At 36.8% G+C, this 20745-nt stretch overlaps 1 protein-coding gene across 1 annotated transcript in view; it reads right to left on the bottom strand.

Moving 5' to 3' along the window:
• ITFG1 (integrin alpha FG-GAP repeat containing 1) overlaps nucleotides 1–20745 on the bottom strand; it is a gene marked incomplete at its 5' end in the record, with an annotated part of 80143 nt that overhangs the window by 20499 nt on the left and 38899 nt on the right. The window contains 4 exons of the mRNA XM_008947722.1: nucleotides 1408–1451; nucleotides 5180–5288; nucleotides 5763–5913; nucleotides 14982–15154. Of these exons, the coding sequence (XP_008945970.1) occupies nucleotides 1408–1451; nucleotides 5180–5288; nucleotides 5763–5913; nucleotides 14982–15154 (477 nt within the window). The remainder of the gene's footprint in view (nucleotides 1–1407; nucleotides 1452–5179; nucleotides 5289–5762; nucleotides 5914–14981; nucleotides 15155–20745) is intronic.

Here is a 20745-nt window from a genome sequence, read left to right as displayed (position 1 = left end):
GTTATGGAGGGGAAAAAAAAAAATCAAAGTTAGTTTTGGATTATTGAGTGATGAACCATAACAAATGCACCTAAAAAGGTGTGGGGAAAAATTATTTGCTATGGTGGGGAAGGGAGAGGAGGGGGGACAAATCTAAGAATAGATTTTAAAGAAAGTTTTCTTTTTTTTTTTATTCAAGCTGGTATTAGAGCATCAAATCCAGTAGAGATCTTTCAAATGAGCTACAGAAGGAATGTTAAAAGAAGAGATGATGATGCATTTCACACCATGCATCAAAAAATAATAAGTTCTAAACCCTAAGAATAAGTGATAATGATGAGAGATGGGATCAAAGCCTGAAAAATAATAATTGATGAGAATGAAGAGTAAGGAGACTGCAAAGGTGATGTTAATGCAGACCTAGGAAAGATGAGTAAATATGGTGCAAGTGTGATTTTTTTTTTTTTTTTTTTTTTGTTTTTTTTTTTTTTGGCACCAAGTAGCTGTATTCTGGCATAATGTTCTTTATCTTACTTTCTGACAGAGAACTTCGATTACAGTGCAGGCAATAACGTTTCAATGATCTTGATAACATTTGTTCACCAATATCTATTGCGAAGCTTTGTTTTCAAACCCTCTCTTTAGTTTTGCAAATTAAGCTAATAGCACTGTCAAACCCCCTTATTATTTTACATCAGAAATTAAACCTTATGTCTTCAAATAGGCTTGCAGAAAAAAGTGGCCCCATTTGAAGCAGTTTTTTTTATTTTCAAATCAAAATTACATCTCATTTATACTCATTAGCGAAAGTGCTAATGCTAGCTTTGATTCCTCTAAGTCCCTCTTTTAGGCTAACTTTTATAATGAACATTGCTAAAACAACTTGGTAATTGAAAGTTTGGTGGCTGAGTTTCAGGGTCTCTGGAGGTGATGAAAATAACTGAAATAGAAATCAGCACATGTAGATACAGCCATCTGCAGAATCAACACAACCAAGTCTATTTCCTTCCCTCCTATCCTTCATTGTACCAACTTACTGTACTTTAGTTCAGAAGTGGCTCTATGGCTGAATCTGTCCTATCATCAGTTTTGCCTGGCCTTTTTGCCTGCCCAGAACAAGGCTTGGCAGGCTACACGGTTTGGGCATCCAGCTCTATTGCACAAGTTTTTCTTGTCTCTGGTACACCCCAGCCCCCATGATGCTGGGTAACAAACCTCACTGCAGAATCAGTCAATTTAATCTCTCAGCAGGCAGCTGGCAAAAGGTATGCGTCTCAAATATGGTTCTCTGCAGAACCTGGCCAGTCATCGTTTGGATTACACATTCTTCCAGTCAATAACTGTCTTGATATGTTTAGAGTTTTTGGTATAATTAAACTTCAGTTTACTTGTGGCTAATTAGTAATGCAAAGTTATAGTTACACTTACTGTTATTTTCCGAGGACAGTCATTAGAACAGAGGCCACTGAGAACTGCAACAACAAAAAGTGAGCTTGTAGTGTTTATGATGACAAGCTGTCTTACAAACACTACCTCTGAAATATGTTAATGTATAGTAATACTGTCAGGTATTCATTAAAACTCAAAGAAAATCAGTGTCTTCCACATGACTTACGTTAATGTATAAAAAAATCCTAATGTTTGAAGCATACTTCTTTGCAGAAATTAATCAGCTAGTCACTGTTTCATTATATCTCATTAATAACCAGACTCAAAAGGAGACATCTGCCAGTTAAAAAAAGTGGACTGTACAATTTACTCTTTCTTCTTAATTTCTAACCATTTAAAAATACTGGCAGAAATTCATCTATGTTGTTTAACTGGTAAAAATGTAACTAAAGGCTTTTCTTCTATACACAGGATAGTTTTAGAACTTGTTTTAAAGCTATTCACAAAAGCTGTAACAAACAAAAATCCCAGTACCTATTTATCCTATTAATTCAAAAGTGTTACAAGTAGATGTGTATACTGCTACTTAATGTGTAAAGCCTGTGGCAGTTGTTCAATTACTTGTTTAAAATGTACTAGTTTCAAAATCAGTTATATTACAGAAATATCTGTTAAACATTTATAATCAACTAAATGATGGACAATGAAAGCCATCTGTTTTAAAACCCAGAGCATCCTGTCACACTGACTATTAGAACATCAGTACCAAAATGCCTTTAACAACAAAACATACACACACACACACACACACACACACACACATCTAAGGCATCATTCTGATGCAAAGTTTAGACTTCAGAAGAAAACAGCTTGGTTGAGCAGCAGGGAGAAGCTAGAGACCAGCAGTCTCAAAGCCAAGTAAAACCAGAACTTCCCCATGAGTTATGGCATCCTGAAGCAAGTATGGCAGAGAGCAAAAACTAAGATTTGGACCAGCTCTGAAAGAAGGTCATACTAACCACCAGGAGTTTTTTTTTAAAGCATTTTCTGTGTACTTTAAGACTCCAAGGAATAGTACAAAATTCCTGAGGACAATGAAAGACTAAAAGGTGCACAGAAGATGTTAAACATCAGGTTAGAAATCGTTCCCTACTGCAGTCACAAATGGCATTGTTCTAGTGAAGGAATGTTTCTAGTATTTTGTGTGCAAATATTAACAATTGTCACAATTCCCAAGTTACCATTCTTCACTTGTCATTTAAAAGTTCAAATTTCCAAATATAGAAAAATATAGTATTTCTGTACAGGGGAAAAAAAATAAAATCCAGACAGGTAAGATCAAAGTGTGGCAAATTACAATTTGAAGACTATGTATCTATAAATAGACTTTCCAAACTATAAGCTTATTTTAAGTGTTGTATACAATTAGCATCAACTCTTCCAATTTTTATGCAGATCAGCACGTTACATTTTGCTGTTCGGTTTTCCTACTGGAACAAATATGACCAAGTACATCTGACATCAGTTATAACGTGCAAAACTGTTGCCAAGTAAGTGAACTAAAGGCATTCATTGATACCCTAACTCACACAAAGCAAGTTTTGTTAGAAAGACTCTCCCCCATATCACATGAAAAATATTTTTACACTGCTCATTAATTCCCCTTTCCTTGGGTTTCCACGCAAAAATACTCACACCCTAAAAAGGTGCTAAAAAAGGCTTGCTCCAATTATTAAGATTGATTTACACCGAGTAAGTCAAAAAGCACACTGAAAATTACTCCTTTCCCCACTAAAATACCACACGGTTAGAATTCTAATATGGCTTTGTGAAGTGTAAGATTTTTCTAGAGGATTTTCTGCATTCTTGTGTGAATTACACTACCCATACACAGTATTATTTAAAAGAGGTCTTCCATCAACATGACAAATCATCATAGGGTGTTACCATGAGAATAAAGCTTAGGCTAAGGAGAAAGTCATAAATGCATCAGCCCCCAGTAGTAGCTGCAGTAGTTTATCTTGTGGTGTGCAGAATGTATGCTTTAGAAGGATTAGATGCATTTAAATAACATGAAAGCAAATACAGTTTTTGGAGGTGAACTTCTAGTTCTTCCTGTTTAGCTCTGTCCTCGTAAGCTTGCCTACAAGCCTCATCTTTAAATCTTTGTCAAAAAAATCATGGAAGACAGGCAAGCAATGGGCTCAAAGCTCAACGCCTTTAGAGCTGAAGAACAGAGTAGGGCGTGCAATTTGAAAACCCAATTACTGTGAATTACAAATATCGTAGTCTAACTCTAGCCTTTTAAACCAAGTCTGTAATTAATTCACACACCCTGGACATGTTCACTGCCACTCCATGATTTTACGGCAAGATGTGTTTTGTGCCATGTGATGCTTTTAGGCTGAAAACACTGATTGACTGGCACATGGAAACAAACTGGCTCTCACAACAGGTCATGTAGCATAAGCAAAATATACACTGTGCTGGTTGTCACTGAAATGAAACCAGCCCATTCTGCACAAGATTCTGCACTGTTTCCAGGTTATATAGAAAAGACCTCCCATAAAGTAGGGTTGATAGGACAGAGGTACAGCAAAAGAGACAGAAGTCCTTGCTAAAAAGAAAATCTTGCAATCACTCAAGGCATAGATAAAAATAAGTGCACTTGGCTATTGTTTCTTTCTAGGTTTCTGAAAAAAGGCAAGATAAAAAGGCAGTCATTGTGGACAAACAAAACATGTTCCTTCAAGTCAGGATCACTATAATTTCTTCTAGTTCCTTTGTCTCACTATGGCATAAATACTTATATGTGCAGGGATAATTTTATTTTTTCTCAAATTACTGTTTTATGAGCTAAACTTCCTCCAAATTTTAACTAGCATCACACATTAAAAAAATATATCTAAGCTGAATGATAGATAAGTGTAGTTATATCATTTACATTGACAACATTATGTTATGTGACAAGACAAGTGAAGGCATTGTACAAAAGATTCACAGAAAGGGCCTTGAAAGTTCACTTAATCCATCCTCTTCCCTCAGAAACAGTTAAATATTCTACATAACTTCTCAATCTGGTTGTCTAATGCTGGTGACTACAGTTTCTCTGAGAAATTGTTAGTACTTCAAAAACCATAATTTAGGAAATTATTTTATTTATTTACTCTTCATGTTGTATATAGTACGGGCACACTCTTCCTATTATGCATCATTATGGATTGAAAACATGCATCTTCCAATATATTTCTCTTTTAAGCTGAATGACTTGGTTCTACATGTTTTTTCCCCTGCAGATCATATTTTTGGACACTTGATAATTTTTGTTCTTCTCTCAGAAGTCAGCTGAGAAGTTAGGCTTTAAAGACCTAGTATATGTCCTTAGATTTTTCTTCTAGGATGCAGAACAATCAGTCCAGGATGAAATGAAAGGTTTAGCCTGCCTCTAGTTAATGAGTGAAATAAGACATGCATTCTTTACACTTATGTAGAGGTCATCATTGTCTACACTGATACGAAAAACAGCTGAAGTGTGGAAAACAGTGGGCAGAATTACTTCGAATTTTATAAGTACACTAAAACAAAACCAAGAAAAAACCCTTTGAAATGAAACAAACCCAACTTATCCAAGTTCAGAATCTTCAACAAGAGATTTCTGCAGTCCCCAGTATTTTCTTTTGTGTTTTTTTTTTCTTTTCTAGAATTATCATACACAGAGCATTACTAGAATGTTATCATATAAAGAGCCTCAAATATTCACATTTTTCTCAGTGTCCTGTTGTAACTTGCTGTATAAACAGTGAGAACTTACCAATAACTTTAACAAAATAGGCATCTGATTCAAAGTTATTTTTTAATGTATGGATAGCAAAGTCCTTGTTGGAGTAGCTTTTGCTTAGCACAATGATATCCAAGATTCCCTAGAGGGAAAAGAAGAAAGTTTACATCAGAATGCTGATTTACTCCAGATAACATCTAAATTTAGCCAACAAATTGCCTTAGAGATACAAGGAAAAAAAAATAGAGCATGTGCAGCAAAGTTTACATCTTCCCTACTAATTTTAATCTTTCAAATCTTATTAATCTATGGCAATTTAGGGCAGCATCCTCCATTCACATCTAACCAGGACAATGCATGCAGTCCATGGCTTGTTTCTTGCCACTGAAGAGGGCAGTTCAAACGGAGGGTCAGCAAACTTGTAAGCAGTGATGGGCTGCTGCTATCTGCTCCCTTTCCAAGGAGCACCTTGGAAGAGTGACTTTCCCAGCCTGAAGACACTGCCCACCCTGTGCTGTAAAGCCAACGTTTCTATAGACCAGTCTGCCAACAGCACACGCAGATACAGCAACACAGAAAGAGAGGCGATGTTTGCTTAGTAAAGAACTGAACTTACATCTTCATATATGTCAAAGAAGGTTGCCACCACTGCATTTTTGATTTGATTTAGATCCGAGAGCTCCCAAAAAACTTTAAACATGCGACGTACACTCTTGCAGCTTACATTATTGCATGGGACATTTTCTAGTAAAAATGCTTGTTGATTGCTGTAAAACACACATATATATGTATACATAAACCAACTTACTATAAACAGTCTAAATAACAGACATTACAGAAATATTGTAATTTAATAATTTAAGTCTGAAGTTAAATGTAATAAAAACAAAGCTAGAAGCCACTGGATACTTTAAAATCCATAAGCATTTATGTTAATTTTACAGAAGGAATTACAACCATTACATCATGCCTGACTTATACCAATGAATACACCTAATTAATGGGTCCAAATCATCAGGAATAATTTTATTAACTATCCACTCAAAAGACTTGAGCATATTCTAACTATGCTCTGAAACAAGTACAAGTGCACTTATTTGCCATTTTCCTTAATCCCTCCACAGTCCTTCAGTTTAAACATTACTTAAAAAGTGTCAGTACTTTTCATTATTTTATGACAACCTCTTCCCGTCATTTGTCCCACCACTCTTCCGTTAAATTTTCTTACACACTGCATGATGTATTAAACAAATTTAAGAGTAAAGATTAAACCAGATCTCTATTGGCATGTTTTCCATTGTTTCAGAGCAAGATATAAACCACAAAACCCAACCTACTAGCATGGTAAAAATAGGACAAGACAAAGCAAATTGGACATTTGCTGACACATAACAAGTACTAACAGAAAGATAGACTGTAGTAAAAAAAAAAGCAAACCAACCGGAGTACCAGGTCTAGTATAGCAAAATCTCCCATCCAAAGGATTTATCTAACACATCCATTGGTCAGTGGGAGACACAAGGTTCATACATGCACGCTGATGATATAATGCTTTTCAGCATTATATGCTATCTCTGATGCTGTAACATTGTCACTCTTGCTGGAACTGTGAAAACCTTCAGATTTTACCAACAGGGGGTCTGATTCTTTGGCAGGTCTATCCTGGGAGCCTGCTAGAATCCATCACTGTGTTGGCAATGGGAACAGATGAAGTTTCCTCTTCTCTTTCTGGGGGCAGAGCCAGGATATGGAGCAGACAATGTTCTGTAAAGCTAGCTAAGCATGTCAGAGCCCAGGGCAATAACCAAACCCACTTTTTCATTATGACCTTGAACATACTGCTGCTTCTCAGGGTGACAGCAAGGTGTTTTTCTGTATCTTAATGGCATCCAGTGCCTCCAGGATGCAATGACACACACAAGCATTTCTCCCTAGCAAAGTACTTATTTTTGTTTCCATAGTATATTTCACATAATTAGCTACTCATAAGAATCATGTCCCACAACAGTCATACATCTGTTCCATTAATTTCAGAAAGAGTTAGAGAAGGGCAAAACGTTGGCCCTGAGAAAAAACATTTCTGACACCAAAGTCAGCCAGTTTCCTTGCCGGATGTCAGGTTAATATTTCAGAATCTGCAATGGGAAAAATATAGAATTTTGTTTTCTGTAAGATGTGTCAAAAGTAAAATGGGATACTGGAAATCCTTCAAAACCTTATAATTGCACTTCTTGTGCTTCTTTTAATTTGTGTAAAAATACACAAATTAGGCCTTTATTTTTTTTCTGCCATATGCCTGCATTTAATGGAAGCTTAATATGAACAAGATCCTTTTTACTATTTCACTGTTAGAAGCATTAGCATATTGAATTAATGTCCAGCTAAAATAAAATGAGGTCATCTGCAATATTTAAGACATTGTATTATCTATATCTGAGAACTCATAACCATAACTTGAAACTGTTAAACGTTCACATTCATTTCATGTATTACATAAGTATTTTAGCAGATTAACCAACTGTAAGGTGAGGTGACAAACTGAGCTAAGTGAATTGTTTAATTTTGTTTTTCATCATCTTGACATACACTTTTTTTAAATTTGGAGGAGGTTTGTTACAACGATGCTTTCTTTCAATTCACATGTTTTAAATTGCCAGAAATTACTAGGTGATAATTATTTAAAAGACAAAAGATAGTCCAACTTGGATTATACTCCATGTACAGAGTAGTGTTCAGGTCTAAACTATAAGCCTTGTGAATGTGTAGATATAAGAAGTTTATTTACTACAGGAACCTTTTTTATTTCCTTTCCTTGGCAGTGTACAGTTAATGACTTTCAAAACCTCACAAACTGGACAAACAAAATCATAAACCCAACTGCACTGTGAGAAAAAAGGAAGATAGTAATCAAAGTGGCATTGAGTAGGGAAACACAGAAGGGTGAAGAAAAGCAGCATCAACAAGAGAAACCCAAGACAAACAGCACAAACAAAAAACAATACCAAAGCCTAAACAGATGCTGAAGGCTGAGAAGTGCACTATAGGAGCGCTATCTTGTAGAAGAGAAAAAAATAAATTCATAGATTTAGTGTTCCTTGTGGCAGAGCAGCAAAGGTCTGGAGAATCCCTAATCAGAATATAGCTGAAAATCTACTAATGCTTATCTTAACAGGCAGCAAAAAATTTCATTTCATACTGCTACTCGATTTATATTCATACAGTCCTTTTTGAAACACAGATACAAGCTTGCCTAGTAAAATTAACAACTCAGAGTTGTTACATATAAACATTCAGCTACAGCAAATGTTAACTATACAAGTATATACACATAGGTTTAGATTCACCGCTGTGAGTCATGAGTTGAAATCTGATTATTTCAATTTTTTTTAAAGAGTCACTGTTACCACTTACCATAAAAAAAAAAACAAAAACAAACAGCTTGCAAGATAACAAAACCAATGACATTCTGCAGCTAATTAAAAATATTACTATTGGTGAGAAAGATGAGATAAGACAAGATTTAAATGTGAACTGCAATGTTAAACATTTTCAATCTTGAGGTTTTCTTTTAAGTGGAATTTACAGAAACACATCACTTCACTGGAAGCATAGACAGCTATGTATAAGCTGGTTATTACTAGAATTCTAATTAAAGCTGAGCCTTCTTTCCTGTCAATTTCCAAGGCAAGTGCTCAGCACTTATTTAATTGATGTCTTCAAATTATTTATTCTATACAGCATAAAATTCCTCTTGTTTCTTCAAAAAGCATCTTTGGAAAGCACAATGAGAAGAGTTAATAACTTATTAGATATGCAGTTTGTAAACAAATGCTTTAAACTTGAGAATTCCACTCAGCTTCTTCTACATCTGGTTCTTTTCCTTTTCTTTTAAAAAAGGGATAGTAATTTTAGTAAGGAACTAATTAGCAAGACTCACGTTTAACTCTCAAATGATTCTGTGTGATTCTTAATTTTCCTCATATTTCTGGCCAAAATTTTTAATGGCATATCGTGCCATTATTATTTGAACAGCACTGGCCAACTAAAATAAACTCTTGAAATATTAGTAGTTTCTGCTGAAAATATTAATTTCTGGTATATTTACTTACATGTATTTCCTCTTTTGACTGAAACTGAGTGAACAAGATCTTCCTTTTCCTCAAGTATTTTCAGCCCATTATCTCTTGATAATATACTGAGTAAGAATTTTATCATTAATATGTAGGAATTTTCAACACCACCTAGAAATGGTTTCAGAACAACTACCTCTAAAAAGCAGATGCATGCACTTACACAACAAAGCCAAAAAGGTTTTCATTTGGTGGTGGTGCCAGAACTCCTGACACCTGGATTTAGCCCATGAGCTGCCAGTTGAATCCTTATGTTATTTAGGACTTTAATAAGTAAGTGTGACTAGAAACAAAGTATCTACCTTCATGTTTTACTTCTGCTACATACTACAACCAAGAGCAAATTTATGGCCTTCCTTTTATTTGGAATCAAATTTTGAAGAGCAACACCATCAGAAAAAAAAAAAAATCTCCCTGTAACAGTGAAAATCATCAGCATCCTTAAAATGTCAAAACAATGTCCCTGAAAGCCAATGGGAAAACAGATTAAAGACACACACTGCTATGATGGTAAAAACCTTAAAATCAATGCTAAAAGTGCTACACACGTGTAACTGTCAATATCATAGAATCATAGAATCATTTAGGTTGGAAGGGACCTCCAAGATCATCAAGTCCAACCACTGAGCCACCAGGGCTCCATAGTCCTCTGCCAAAACAGATCAGAATCTGTCAGGGTTGGAAGGGACCACAAGGATCACCCAGTGCCAACCCCTCTGCCATGAGCAGGGACACCTCCCACTAGATCAGGCTGCCCAGAGCCTCCTCCAGCCTGGCCTTAAAGACCCCCAGGGATGGGGCCTCAACCCCCTCCCTGGGCAACCCACTCCAGGGCCTCACCACTCTCATGGGGAAGAACTTCTTCCTCATGTCCAGCCTGAATCTGCCCACTTCCAGCTTTGCTCCATCCCCTCTGGTTCTGTTGTTACTTGGTATCCTAAAAAGTCCCTCCCCAGCTTTCTTGTAGGCCCCCCTAAGATACTGGCAGGCCACACTAAGGTCACCTCAGAGCCTTCTCTGCTCCAGACTGAACAGCCCCAACTCTCTCAGTCTGTCCTCGTAGGAGAGCTGCTCCAGCCCTCGGATCATTCTCGTGGCCCTTCTCTGGACACGCTCCCGCAGGTCCACGTCCCTCTTGTAACGGGGGCTCCCAGAACTGGATGCAGTACTCCAGGTGGGGTCTCACCAGAGCAGAGTAGAGGGGGATAATCCCCTCCCTCGACCTGCTGGCCACACTTCTCTTGAGGCAGCCCAGGATCTGGCTGGCTTTCTGGGCTGCAAGTGCACACTGTTACCAATATCAATATCAAACAGTTCAGCCTAAATACTGAGATTAGGCAAAGCAAAAGAATCCTGAACTAGCATATGCCCTTTGCAGCACTTTTAATATTTAGGTGTACACACCAATGTATACACAGTGGCAGCTAAATTGTGCACTACCTGCATAACTATCCCAAACCGCTTATGGCTGATGATCAATCAAGTATAGAGCTGTCTACAATTTTGAACCTTCTCACTGAAGTCACCTGTACATCAAAGCTAAATTTAACAAGGCTGAATAACCCTAAGCAAGGCTTATTATCAAGAAGAAAAATGGAAGACTTACCTCAGTTTTATTTTAACATATTTCTTTGTAATTAGAATTAAATATTTACTGCATAACTTCATACCTCTCTCATTCTGTCAGTTTTAGGCTAGTTCATTTACAGTTATACAGCAGATATCTACATGACAAATATTTTACTCTAGACATTCAGAAGAATTTTATTTGCCTCTGGTGTTTCAGTTTTGCTCAATTACAAGATGTTCACCATTCCTACATTTCAAAGAAGTCCCCTATCCAACCTTACTTCTGACAAGTGACAACTAACAATGATTCATGAAGATATAATTTGGTCAAATAAGAGTCCTTTCAAGTATACCCATATAAAGGAAAAATACACATACATTAATTTAAAACTGAGTATGAATACCTGCAAAACATTCTAGAAGTGTATTATGGAAGTACAGAAGTGTTTCAATCAACTGTCCATATCCAGTTTGTTATCTCCAGGGTTCAGTCTTTACTGCTATTTATCACCAACGTCAGAGAGATACTGTATTTCCAAATTTACCAATGGAAAATTTTACCTTTGAGTAAATGCATAATTGAAAAAATGCTTCCTTAGATTACATGTTTGCAATGCAAGATACCTATTATTAGCATCTAATTTGGAAACAAGTAGTTAAATTTTGCTTCACCTAATTAGGTGGAAAAAGATAGGTGTTTATAGACTCACAGTCAATTTAAAACTGTCATGTGAAAAATTAATACATTTACATTAGACAGGAAGTAGAGATGAACCAAATAATAACTACTGATAAAATTCCTTTACCTATTATTATTCTACAGCCATACACAACTCTAGTACAGTCATAACTATGGGAAGAAAAATTCATGTATGTATCTAGCATGAAGATGTGCAGGTTTTGACTCAAGTCAGAAATTAAAAAAAATTCATAATGGACATTTACATATGCAAGAATCAACTGTGAATTTCACATTTTCACCTGTTGGAATTTCTTGAGTTTCTGGGTTCAAACCCCCACCACACTTGCAACCAACCACAAGGGGGATTCCTTCTTTTTTTTGGTTGTTAAGGAATGTGTCCATGCTGTCAGAATCTTACACGCTGTTATTTGAAATCAAAAGGATAAGGCAGGAGATGAAACAGCGTAATCTTACAGCGCTTCTGCGAATACTCAAAGCTATTACTCATCTTCCTGACTCAGTCACCTGGAAGGACATGACCAACGTTATTCCTGACTATTATGTCTTTATTTCAGTGTCCTGTAGGTATTTTAAAGGATTTGATCTGAAAGCATATGATTGATTTTATTTGTATTCTTCCGTTATCATGTATCAGTATACTTTCAGATGAAGGAAGTGGTTTCTGTCTCCCGTAATTTCTTTAGGGTACAAACAGCAACTAGAAACTAAGCTTCCTAGACTATAGCACAGATTGAGGTCAAGAGTTTACAAAAATGCTTTTATCATTTAATCACAGTAATCAATCACTGAAATTAGATCTCTAGATGTACCATGAAAGGCTTCAGAGAAGGAAACAAACAGCTTCATCCAGAAGTGTTTAAAATCAATTAAATATGGTTTTCATTTTATTTTGTTTTAATTTAACAAGAGCTTTTAATTTAATTTCACCACTATTTTAATTCTCTCTACTCTGTGACCCAGTTACACATTGTGAAAGGAAATATTTGCTTAAGTCTCTCAGAAACAATGCACTAATATTACCCTGAAAGTGACATTTCACAAGGGGAACAAAATTGTGAATTCTATTCCCTTCCCAAAGCATGAAGAGTCTGTTTCCATTACTCTTCTATAAATACTGGAAACACACAGTTTTTTACATGTTTCTTAATTTTTAGCTTACTTAGACTTTTTTGCCAGACTTCCTCAGTTCTCTGAACTTCCCTTTTAATAGCTTATAAAATCATCTGCCTGTACCTTCAGTCCTCAACTTTGAAGTCAAGTTTCAAAATAACTTTAAGACACACCCAACTGAATAAACGAAGAACTTCAGAAGCAAGGACAATAAGGATAAAAGTGCATGACAGTAATTCATTGCAAGGAGACAGAAGTAACTTCCTGGCTTCTATAGGAGCTACTATTTACAACCTATTTACATCTTTTACATAATGCTACATTGCCATAATTATACACCAGCCAGAGAGACTCCCAAGAATCTTAAAAGATAAAGCAACTTCAACTAAAGTTCTGAACTCTACGAATCTTTATGAAGTCTTTCTGAAGTGCACTAGCTATCAGGACACACGCTAGAAGATAGCCTATGGTACAGCTCAAAGCTGTATGGCTTATGTAAAAGACAAGAAATTGGCATTTTAGATGTCATGGTATTTCCAGGGAAAAGGAAAAACCTTGGTTCTAGTCTGGTATCCAGACTTAGACAAAATCCCAACTGAGCAAGGCTACGGAGTGAAAAACGTGACATTCAGGGCCCCGGTGCTATAACTTTTGCCTACGGAAGTTCTGGGCAGTAATGGAATCACCTTCTTCTCCTCTGCCATATCTGAATACAAACAGCTGCTGTACTAGTTATTTTAACGCTCAGAGGTGCAGAGCTCAGCAGCTCACTGCCTTGTCTCTGAATAAATAACATCACGTAGGCTGAATACGAGCATGTAACTCTTCAAAATGTGTCATTTTTAAGTATGTGCCGGTATCTGAAGAACTCTAACACAAAAATGTCAGTGGGTGACTCATGTTTAGGCAACCTCTAGAGGATCTGAATTGACTTGACTTCAGCATCTAAATTCTGTTTATATACTGTTTTAAGCACCACAGTGAGCTCCTCAAGAGATTTTCTTTACTCAGTATTATTTCAGGCTATGAACCTGTACCCAAGCTCATCCAGAATATACAGAAGAAGATAATAAATACACCTGTAAGAGAGACCAATTTTGCCTTGAAATGCAGTAGTGCAAGTATTTGCCACAGAACCTAGTAAGGAAGATGCTGAGGCTCTGCAAGTTATTGATTTAAAACCCTTTTACAAGCAATGACATGAGGAATTAAAAAGGGGATAGCACAGAAAATCTTCATGTCTTCACATGTTGGAAAACCCAAGCTGCACCACAACATCAGTCAGTCATATCAGTCATAGCTGGGGCACAGCATGCTATGCATATCCTGTCTGTAGTGAGGTTCACTGGCCTTATGGTCTCTAAAACTCTTAAGTTTTACTTCGAAGTAAACAAGTCTATTAATCATTTCTCCTGTCAAGTGAAAGGATCTTCACATGAAAATGTGCTGCTTTGCTTCAAGGTAAAGACAAGGACATGCCAGTGGTATCATCGCCAGGTGAGGGTTGCCTACAGACTTCTCTGTTATGGTTAGCTGGCTAACTTTATCCTGCAGCCAAGTGGTATGTGCAGAACAGCACAGGCATGCACCTACTCAGGTCAAATGTACTCTGAAGAGTTAGTGATCCACATAATAGTCTCCCTGTAAGCATCACTACATGCCCTGACCCACCTAACACTAGCTGGTAGGAATACAGAGTATCGGGAAAAAAAGTAATAAATAAAAAAGGAGGGAGGAGAAAAACTACACTGACAATTGAATAAAAAAAGTTATACGCTGCTTTTTGGGGGGCATGGGAGGATGGGACAGAGAAGTTTACTTATTTCAGTTACATTTTGACATATAAAATTACTGGTAAGTTATCAGGTATATCTAAAATTTCTGGTTCTCACAGGGGGCAAAACACTACTGCATTTTTCAGAGTTAGCAATCAGTATTCACTCCATGTGAAAATACACAACAGGTTCCCTAACTCTCAGCAAGCTGAAGTCAGGATTTCACAAATCATCTGGGAAAGGAAAGAGAGAGAGAGTCAGCTCCTGTGATCCAGGAGAAGCACCTAAAATGGTACTTCATACTCCCTTCCCTGATGCAGTTCCCTACGAAGAGTCACAGTTTGAGCCTCCACAGTTAGGCATTCTGAAAACACCATGTAAATGCATACCTTTTAAAAAGGGAAACATTCAGTAGAGATCAAAAGTCTTGTTGACTTGATAAAATGAACAAGATGCATCAGAACTAGTAATCTGTATGACTGATGATTGAACATGCATTTGATAATCTTTCTAGGTTTTACAGATTTGTAGGTTTACATTTACATTACCTTCCAGATGTGTTCTTTAGTATAGCAAGAGCATCTGGGTAGCCATCCATATTGTAGTCTCCAATATGAAGTGTGATTGGAAATGAAATTTCTGTTGAAGATTTGTCATTTTCATATGGCACAAAGCCCCAGAGCGTGTCTTTATTTCTGAAGTCTTGCAAGACTGGAATCCACTGTAAATAAAAAAAGGACAGATAGATAAGAAAATCAATTTAAATTTTTTAAACAACCCAATTCTATTTAAACCAGCTGAGATTTCTTCACTTTGTAAGGATCCTTAACCTTCTGCATATTTCCAAAGAGGAAATAAGGATTATATCCTAACCCTGTCACCAAATAAAAAAAAACCAAAAATTTGTCTTTTCTATGCACTGATGGTGCCTAGAAAAAAAGTGCAATTCCAGAACAGCAGCAGCAAAACTCCATAAGATTGTAAGAATAAAGGACCTGCGTTTTGGAATATATTCAGTATATGGAGATATTAAGGAACAACATAACTGCCATTCAGGCTTGTCTGAAATCTGTACTAATCTGCAAGTGGAGGTAAGCCCAAACCATCAGGGTCTTGAGACCCTGGGTCCCATTGTTTTTCTGGGAATTGCAAATGATAGGCCGCATCCAAGCTAAGGAGGGAGGCACCCACATTAATTTTGTGGACAACACTGAATTGGGGGATACCATCAGTAAGCTTCAGGACAGGATGGCCATTCAGAGGGGACCTAGAAAGGCAAGAAGAGGCAAACAGGGACCTCATAACAATCAGCAAAGTCAGTCCTGCACAGGGGACTAGACCCCTGTAACAGTAGATGCTGAGACTGGCCAGCTAGGTAGAAGCTCTCCTAAAAATAGATGTGTGGATCCTGGTGAGCAGTAAGCCAAAGCTGAATGTGGCAGCTGTGACAGCAAACCAGCAAGCACACTGCACTGTAGCTGCTGCCTGTGCTCCTGCTGATTGAGGCAAGTGATTACTGCTTTCTTCAGCACTTAGTCTGCATCTGGATTCAGTGTCCAGTTTTGTACCCCAGGATTCAAGGAGAATTTGAGAACATTAAGTGTGTTTAGGGAACAGTCACCAAGATCGTCAGGCATTGAATATTCATTCAAAGGACAGGCTGAGGGCGCAGGGCTTGTTCAGCCTGGAGAACAGAAGATTCAGGGGGATGTGAGAGCAGCCTTCCAATACCTGCAAGGAGGCAACAAGAGATGCAGCCAGGCTCTTACTGAGAATGATGGCAGAACAACAAAAGACAGTGGTCACAGATTGACACAAAGGACGTTCCAGGCTCTGAGAAGTTGCAGAATCTTTGTCCTTGGGGGTTTTCAAAGTCTGACTGGACAAAGCTCTAAACATGGTCTGAATTGAGTACTGCCCCAGCTTAAAGCAGGCTGGATTTCCTATGGTTCATTTCAGCTTGAATGATTCTATTATACATGGATATTTAGAAGCTCAAGAGCTTCAATCCCCCTCCTATCTCCCCAGCAGCACCAGATACTAAACTGTTTGATAAGAAATTCAGATTACAGTATCAAATTGAAAGTACAAAAGAAATGCAAAGTACAATTTCTCCAGGACAAGAAATAGAATATATCTGCACTTACTTTCCAAAGTGCTGCAGAGGTGCTAAGTAGGAGTTTTATCTTAATTAAAAATCAAAGTAATTTCACAAGTTGATGTGAAGCTGAAGTACCAGGGTTAACATTTCAATGCTACAGAAAAATTCAGTGCCATTTTTAAAGTCTATATGTCAACTAAGTGACGCTGCCTTTAAAAGGACAAAAGGGTGGCATCTTGAAGGATCACTGTCACCCACATCAGAAGCACTTAACAGCATTTTCAATATCTCTCAGAAAATGCTTTAATTCATCTATTTCAGGAACCAGAATGAGATCCCTGACAGCATCATTTCCTGCTGTGGAGAGACTCCTGCACAATCACAGTCCAGTGTTATCAACAACACTCCTGCCACATGGCAATTGCATGTGACAGGAAGGCCGCTCCACGAGACTACATACAACCACATGCATATTAGAGGAGCCCCCCAAATTATTTTAGAAGTGCACTAAACTCAACTTTATTTAGCCATCACAGATGCCTGAGACCCCTGGAACAGTTCCATCAGACACAACACGTACTTAGTGCACGTCTGCCTGTGTAAGTGATGATATTTGAACTGAAATGAAGATCTACACCACCTGATGAAGACACAAAGTTGAAACTAAACATACTGAATCTTCCCTCCCCTTCCTTCCCTTCCAACATATGCATGCCTATTTAGTTACCGTTCATTGCTGAAGGTTTGGAAAAATCTAAGAAACAGAAAATGAGAAAGACTTGACCTGAGGGAAATTTTTCAGCAGGTTAGATTTCTTAGCACTTATTTGCCATGCAGAAGACAGATGAAACAATATTATTGCAAAATACTGTAATTTGGAAAAATAGTGATTGAAACCAGAACCATGAAATATCACATAGTTTTCACTTTACATGATATGATTCACACAGTCATTGCAAGGAAATCCAATTATATCCATCATATATTTTCTAAACGTGCCCATGTATGGTAACAGTATTTTAAAGAAGTAAAATTAAAATGAATTTTTAGGCATAATTCCAAATTCATATTGCTTTTATTCAGACTGATTCATAGGAAGCAATTTTACAATCATAACATCAACAATGAGAAGTAGAGACATAAAACAATAGGTGAGCAAACCAGAAACATCCCCTATTGCTACCAAGCATCATCGCTGTTCGTGCTACAGAGTGAGATTCATCCATCCCACTGAACCAGTGGGACTTTTTCTAACAGCAGTTGTACATTTCAAAACCACCAGTCTTGTCCGATGTGTAACTAGAGCATGCTCTAGCAACATCTGTAACCTACCCTGACAGTTTAAACTCAGAGTAAGCTGCAGTTTTAGTGAAACTCATTCTGTATGTTTCCATTATAAATGGCAGTGTTGTGTAATGTAATGCAAGATTAATTGTTCATGTGCCTCAGGACATATTTCAGTACAGAAGGCAAAAAATGAAAAGAGGTTTGTCAAAAATATAAATCTCCTACTCCTTTTGTATTTGATAATCCAAACATTTACTTTAAGCGTCATCTTTGGTGTTACTATATTAACAGGAAAAAGACAAAACCCACTTTTTTTCCTTTCACTAAGATAGAAATAGATGGGTACAATGAGGACACACAAAGCTATTTTTTTTTTTTCAGTTTTCTGATCATATGATTTCTGTTGCCTACCTCAGATGAAAAAACAGATTGAAAAATGGAATGAGTGTATCTAAAAGAAAATTTGAATGAATACAAATATTAAGCCAGAGAAATGAAAGATTTACTCTGCTGTTATATTCCACTGCACAGTACTTGTAATGTCATTACCTAAAACATTTATATACATAAAACATTTATATATCAATTAATGATTTTGTAGGCTGAGAGAAATACATTTAAGTGCTTGAAAAATTCTTTCCAAACTTTTCAAATATGTTTTTCAACAAGTAGATGAGAGAATGCTTTACAGCCTTGTGAAAACAGTGTCTTTCTAATTTTGAAAAAAAAAACAAAAAAACAAAAAAACTCAGATACTTGAGAAAAATTACTACTTGCACTTATGCTGCTTAACTCAAAAAGAGCTTATTTCTTTTAGAGTCCACATTGTTCTATACATTAGGAATGACACACTGTGGTGTTTAAAGCTCAGAAGATGACAATCCCCAACACTGATTCAGCAACAGAGAAAAAAAAAAGTAACCAAAGGGAATGTGACTCTCAGCCCCCTGGCTTCTTTGAGAAAGACAAGCAACTTAGAAATAATGAAAGGACCTTGTAGAATCTGGGATTTATGGAAACTACAGCAGCTGCAATCCTCCTTCCCCTTTAAACTGTTATAGAGGAACAAGGGAAAACTTCTAACACTGACCAACTGCAGCCGATAATCAATGTTGTCAGCACACCTCTCCAGCCTAGAGAATGACACCACAACGACCTGTAGTTTGCTGTAGGCTGCATCCCTGTTCTACTTCAGAGCTGCTAGATATGTACGAGGAATAAAACTATAACCTTCTGATTGTACAGGAAAAGGTTGTAAGAATCATCAAACCCACAAAAACTCAAATGAAGGGACTGAAATTATACCATTTGCCTCAGGAAACAAATGAAAAACCATACTGAATATTTGGCAAAATTAAAAGAAACATCAGTCTTCTCTAAGAATATCATAATTACCTAGAGTTTCTACAATAAACAGTATCAGACAATTTCAAACATTTTTAAGGGAGAATTCAGTCTAATTTGCAGAATCTAGACCAGAAATCTAAGTCAGCTAGAAGACTGCTCTGTAGCTATTGCAGGTGAATTTGATGAGTCTGAGTTGTCCTAACACCTGCCACCATCTGAAGCAGTGTATTGGATTCTACTTCGGTTCTGAGAGCAATTCTTCTGTTGCTATGGAAACACTCACAGTCTTTAAAAATTTTAGTAGGTCTGCATCTCCTTAAGTCACTCATACGTATTTTGTTGGCCTTCACTTTTGCTCTGTAATCCAAAAGAAGAAAATTTATCTGAGCTATTTCTAACACTTATGACGATTAAGTAATGAAATAAATAAAAAACTATGGTAAAAGATCATCCTTGACATAATTATCCTAGATCTGCTTGGTTTTCCAGTAGCTATCTGGCTGTGCCAAAGACATCACAAGAAATATACTGCAAGCTGACAGATACCAAACAAGATCTTACCACAACACCTCCAAAGCCTGACATGCCATTGCATGCCTCTCCACAGCACAATTTTTAGACCCACAGATTCTACAGATGTGTATTTCTGAGAGTTATGCATTTCATCCCAATGCATCATATGCTATCATGAGACTGCATTAACTGTTTCTGATTTGGTTTCACCAAATGTCACAACAAGCAAGCACAGAGGACAGAACCAGGTCCGGTTACCGTACGCAAAGTATTTCTTGTAAGAAAGTATTCTAATTTGTGATCTTTCAGATCTGAGGACAGTAAGTTTCCTTAAAAAAAAACAAAAAAAAAAAAAAAAAAAACAAAACAAAAAAAACCCCCAAAAAACACAAAACATAAATCTGAAAACCAGAATTCTTCACTATACTCTTAACTTAAAAAATCCCCTCCAGAATACCCTACAGCAAAAACTGAACAGAGATAAGATAATGGATATATAGCAGCATCTATTTTTTCAGTAATGGACTTCCAATCTCTCAGTTTCCCATAGATTCCCTATAATTACATACCTGTTCCACAAGGGGTACCATCCCCTTGTTCAAATGCTTTCTGCACCACAAGGGCTCATTATTATTTCCCTCAAATAAACAAAAGGAATTGATCCCAGGGTGCTGCCACAAAGTTTGTGTTTATGATTTCTCAAGAAGATTAACTTATTTAGTCAAAGCTTGGAAGCTGGGTCATCTGATCTCAAAAAGACCACATTCAATGAAATTAAACATTTAACTTCCAAATAAATATGGGAAGTAACATGTTTGAGTAGATTTCTACCTGAAGGTAAATGCAACTCATGTGAAAAACTGTAGAAATATGAATGAAGATACTGATATTTTCCACTCTATCTTTTCCATTCTGAAAATGCTTTAGAAGAAAAAAGCTCCATCACCTCTAGATGAGTCTGAGAGTTCAAGAAAAAGAGTATTCTAGATACAGTTCCTTAAAAAGGTTAGGCCATAACAAGTCATTATTTCACACCATTTGATAATGTATTTTTAAATTAAAAC

Source organism: Merops nubicus, unplaced genomic scaffold (genome assembly GCF_000691845.1).
Source record: "Merops nubicus isolate BGI_N331 unplaced genomic scaffold, ASM69184v1 scaffold16909, whole genome shotgun sequence".
In the NCBI taxonomy this organism is placed as follows: Eukaryota; Metazoa; Chordata; class Aves; order Coraciiformes; family Meropidae; genus Merops; species Merops nubicus.
This window is presented reverse-complemented; position numbering and strand designations above follow the sequence as displayed.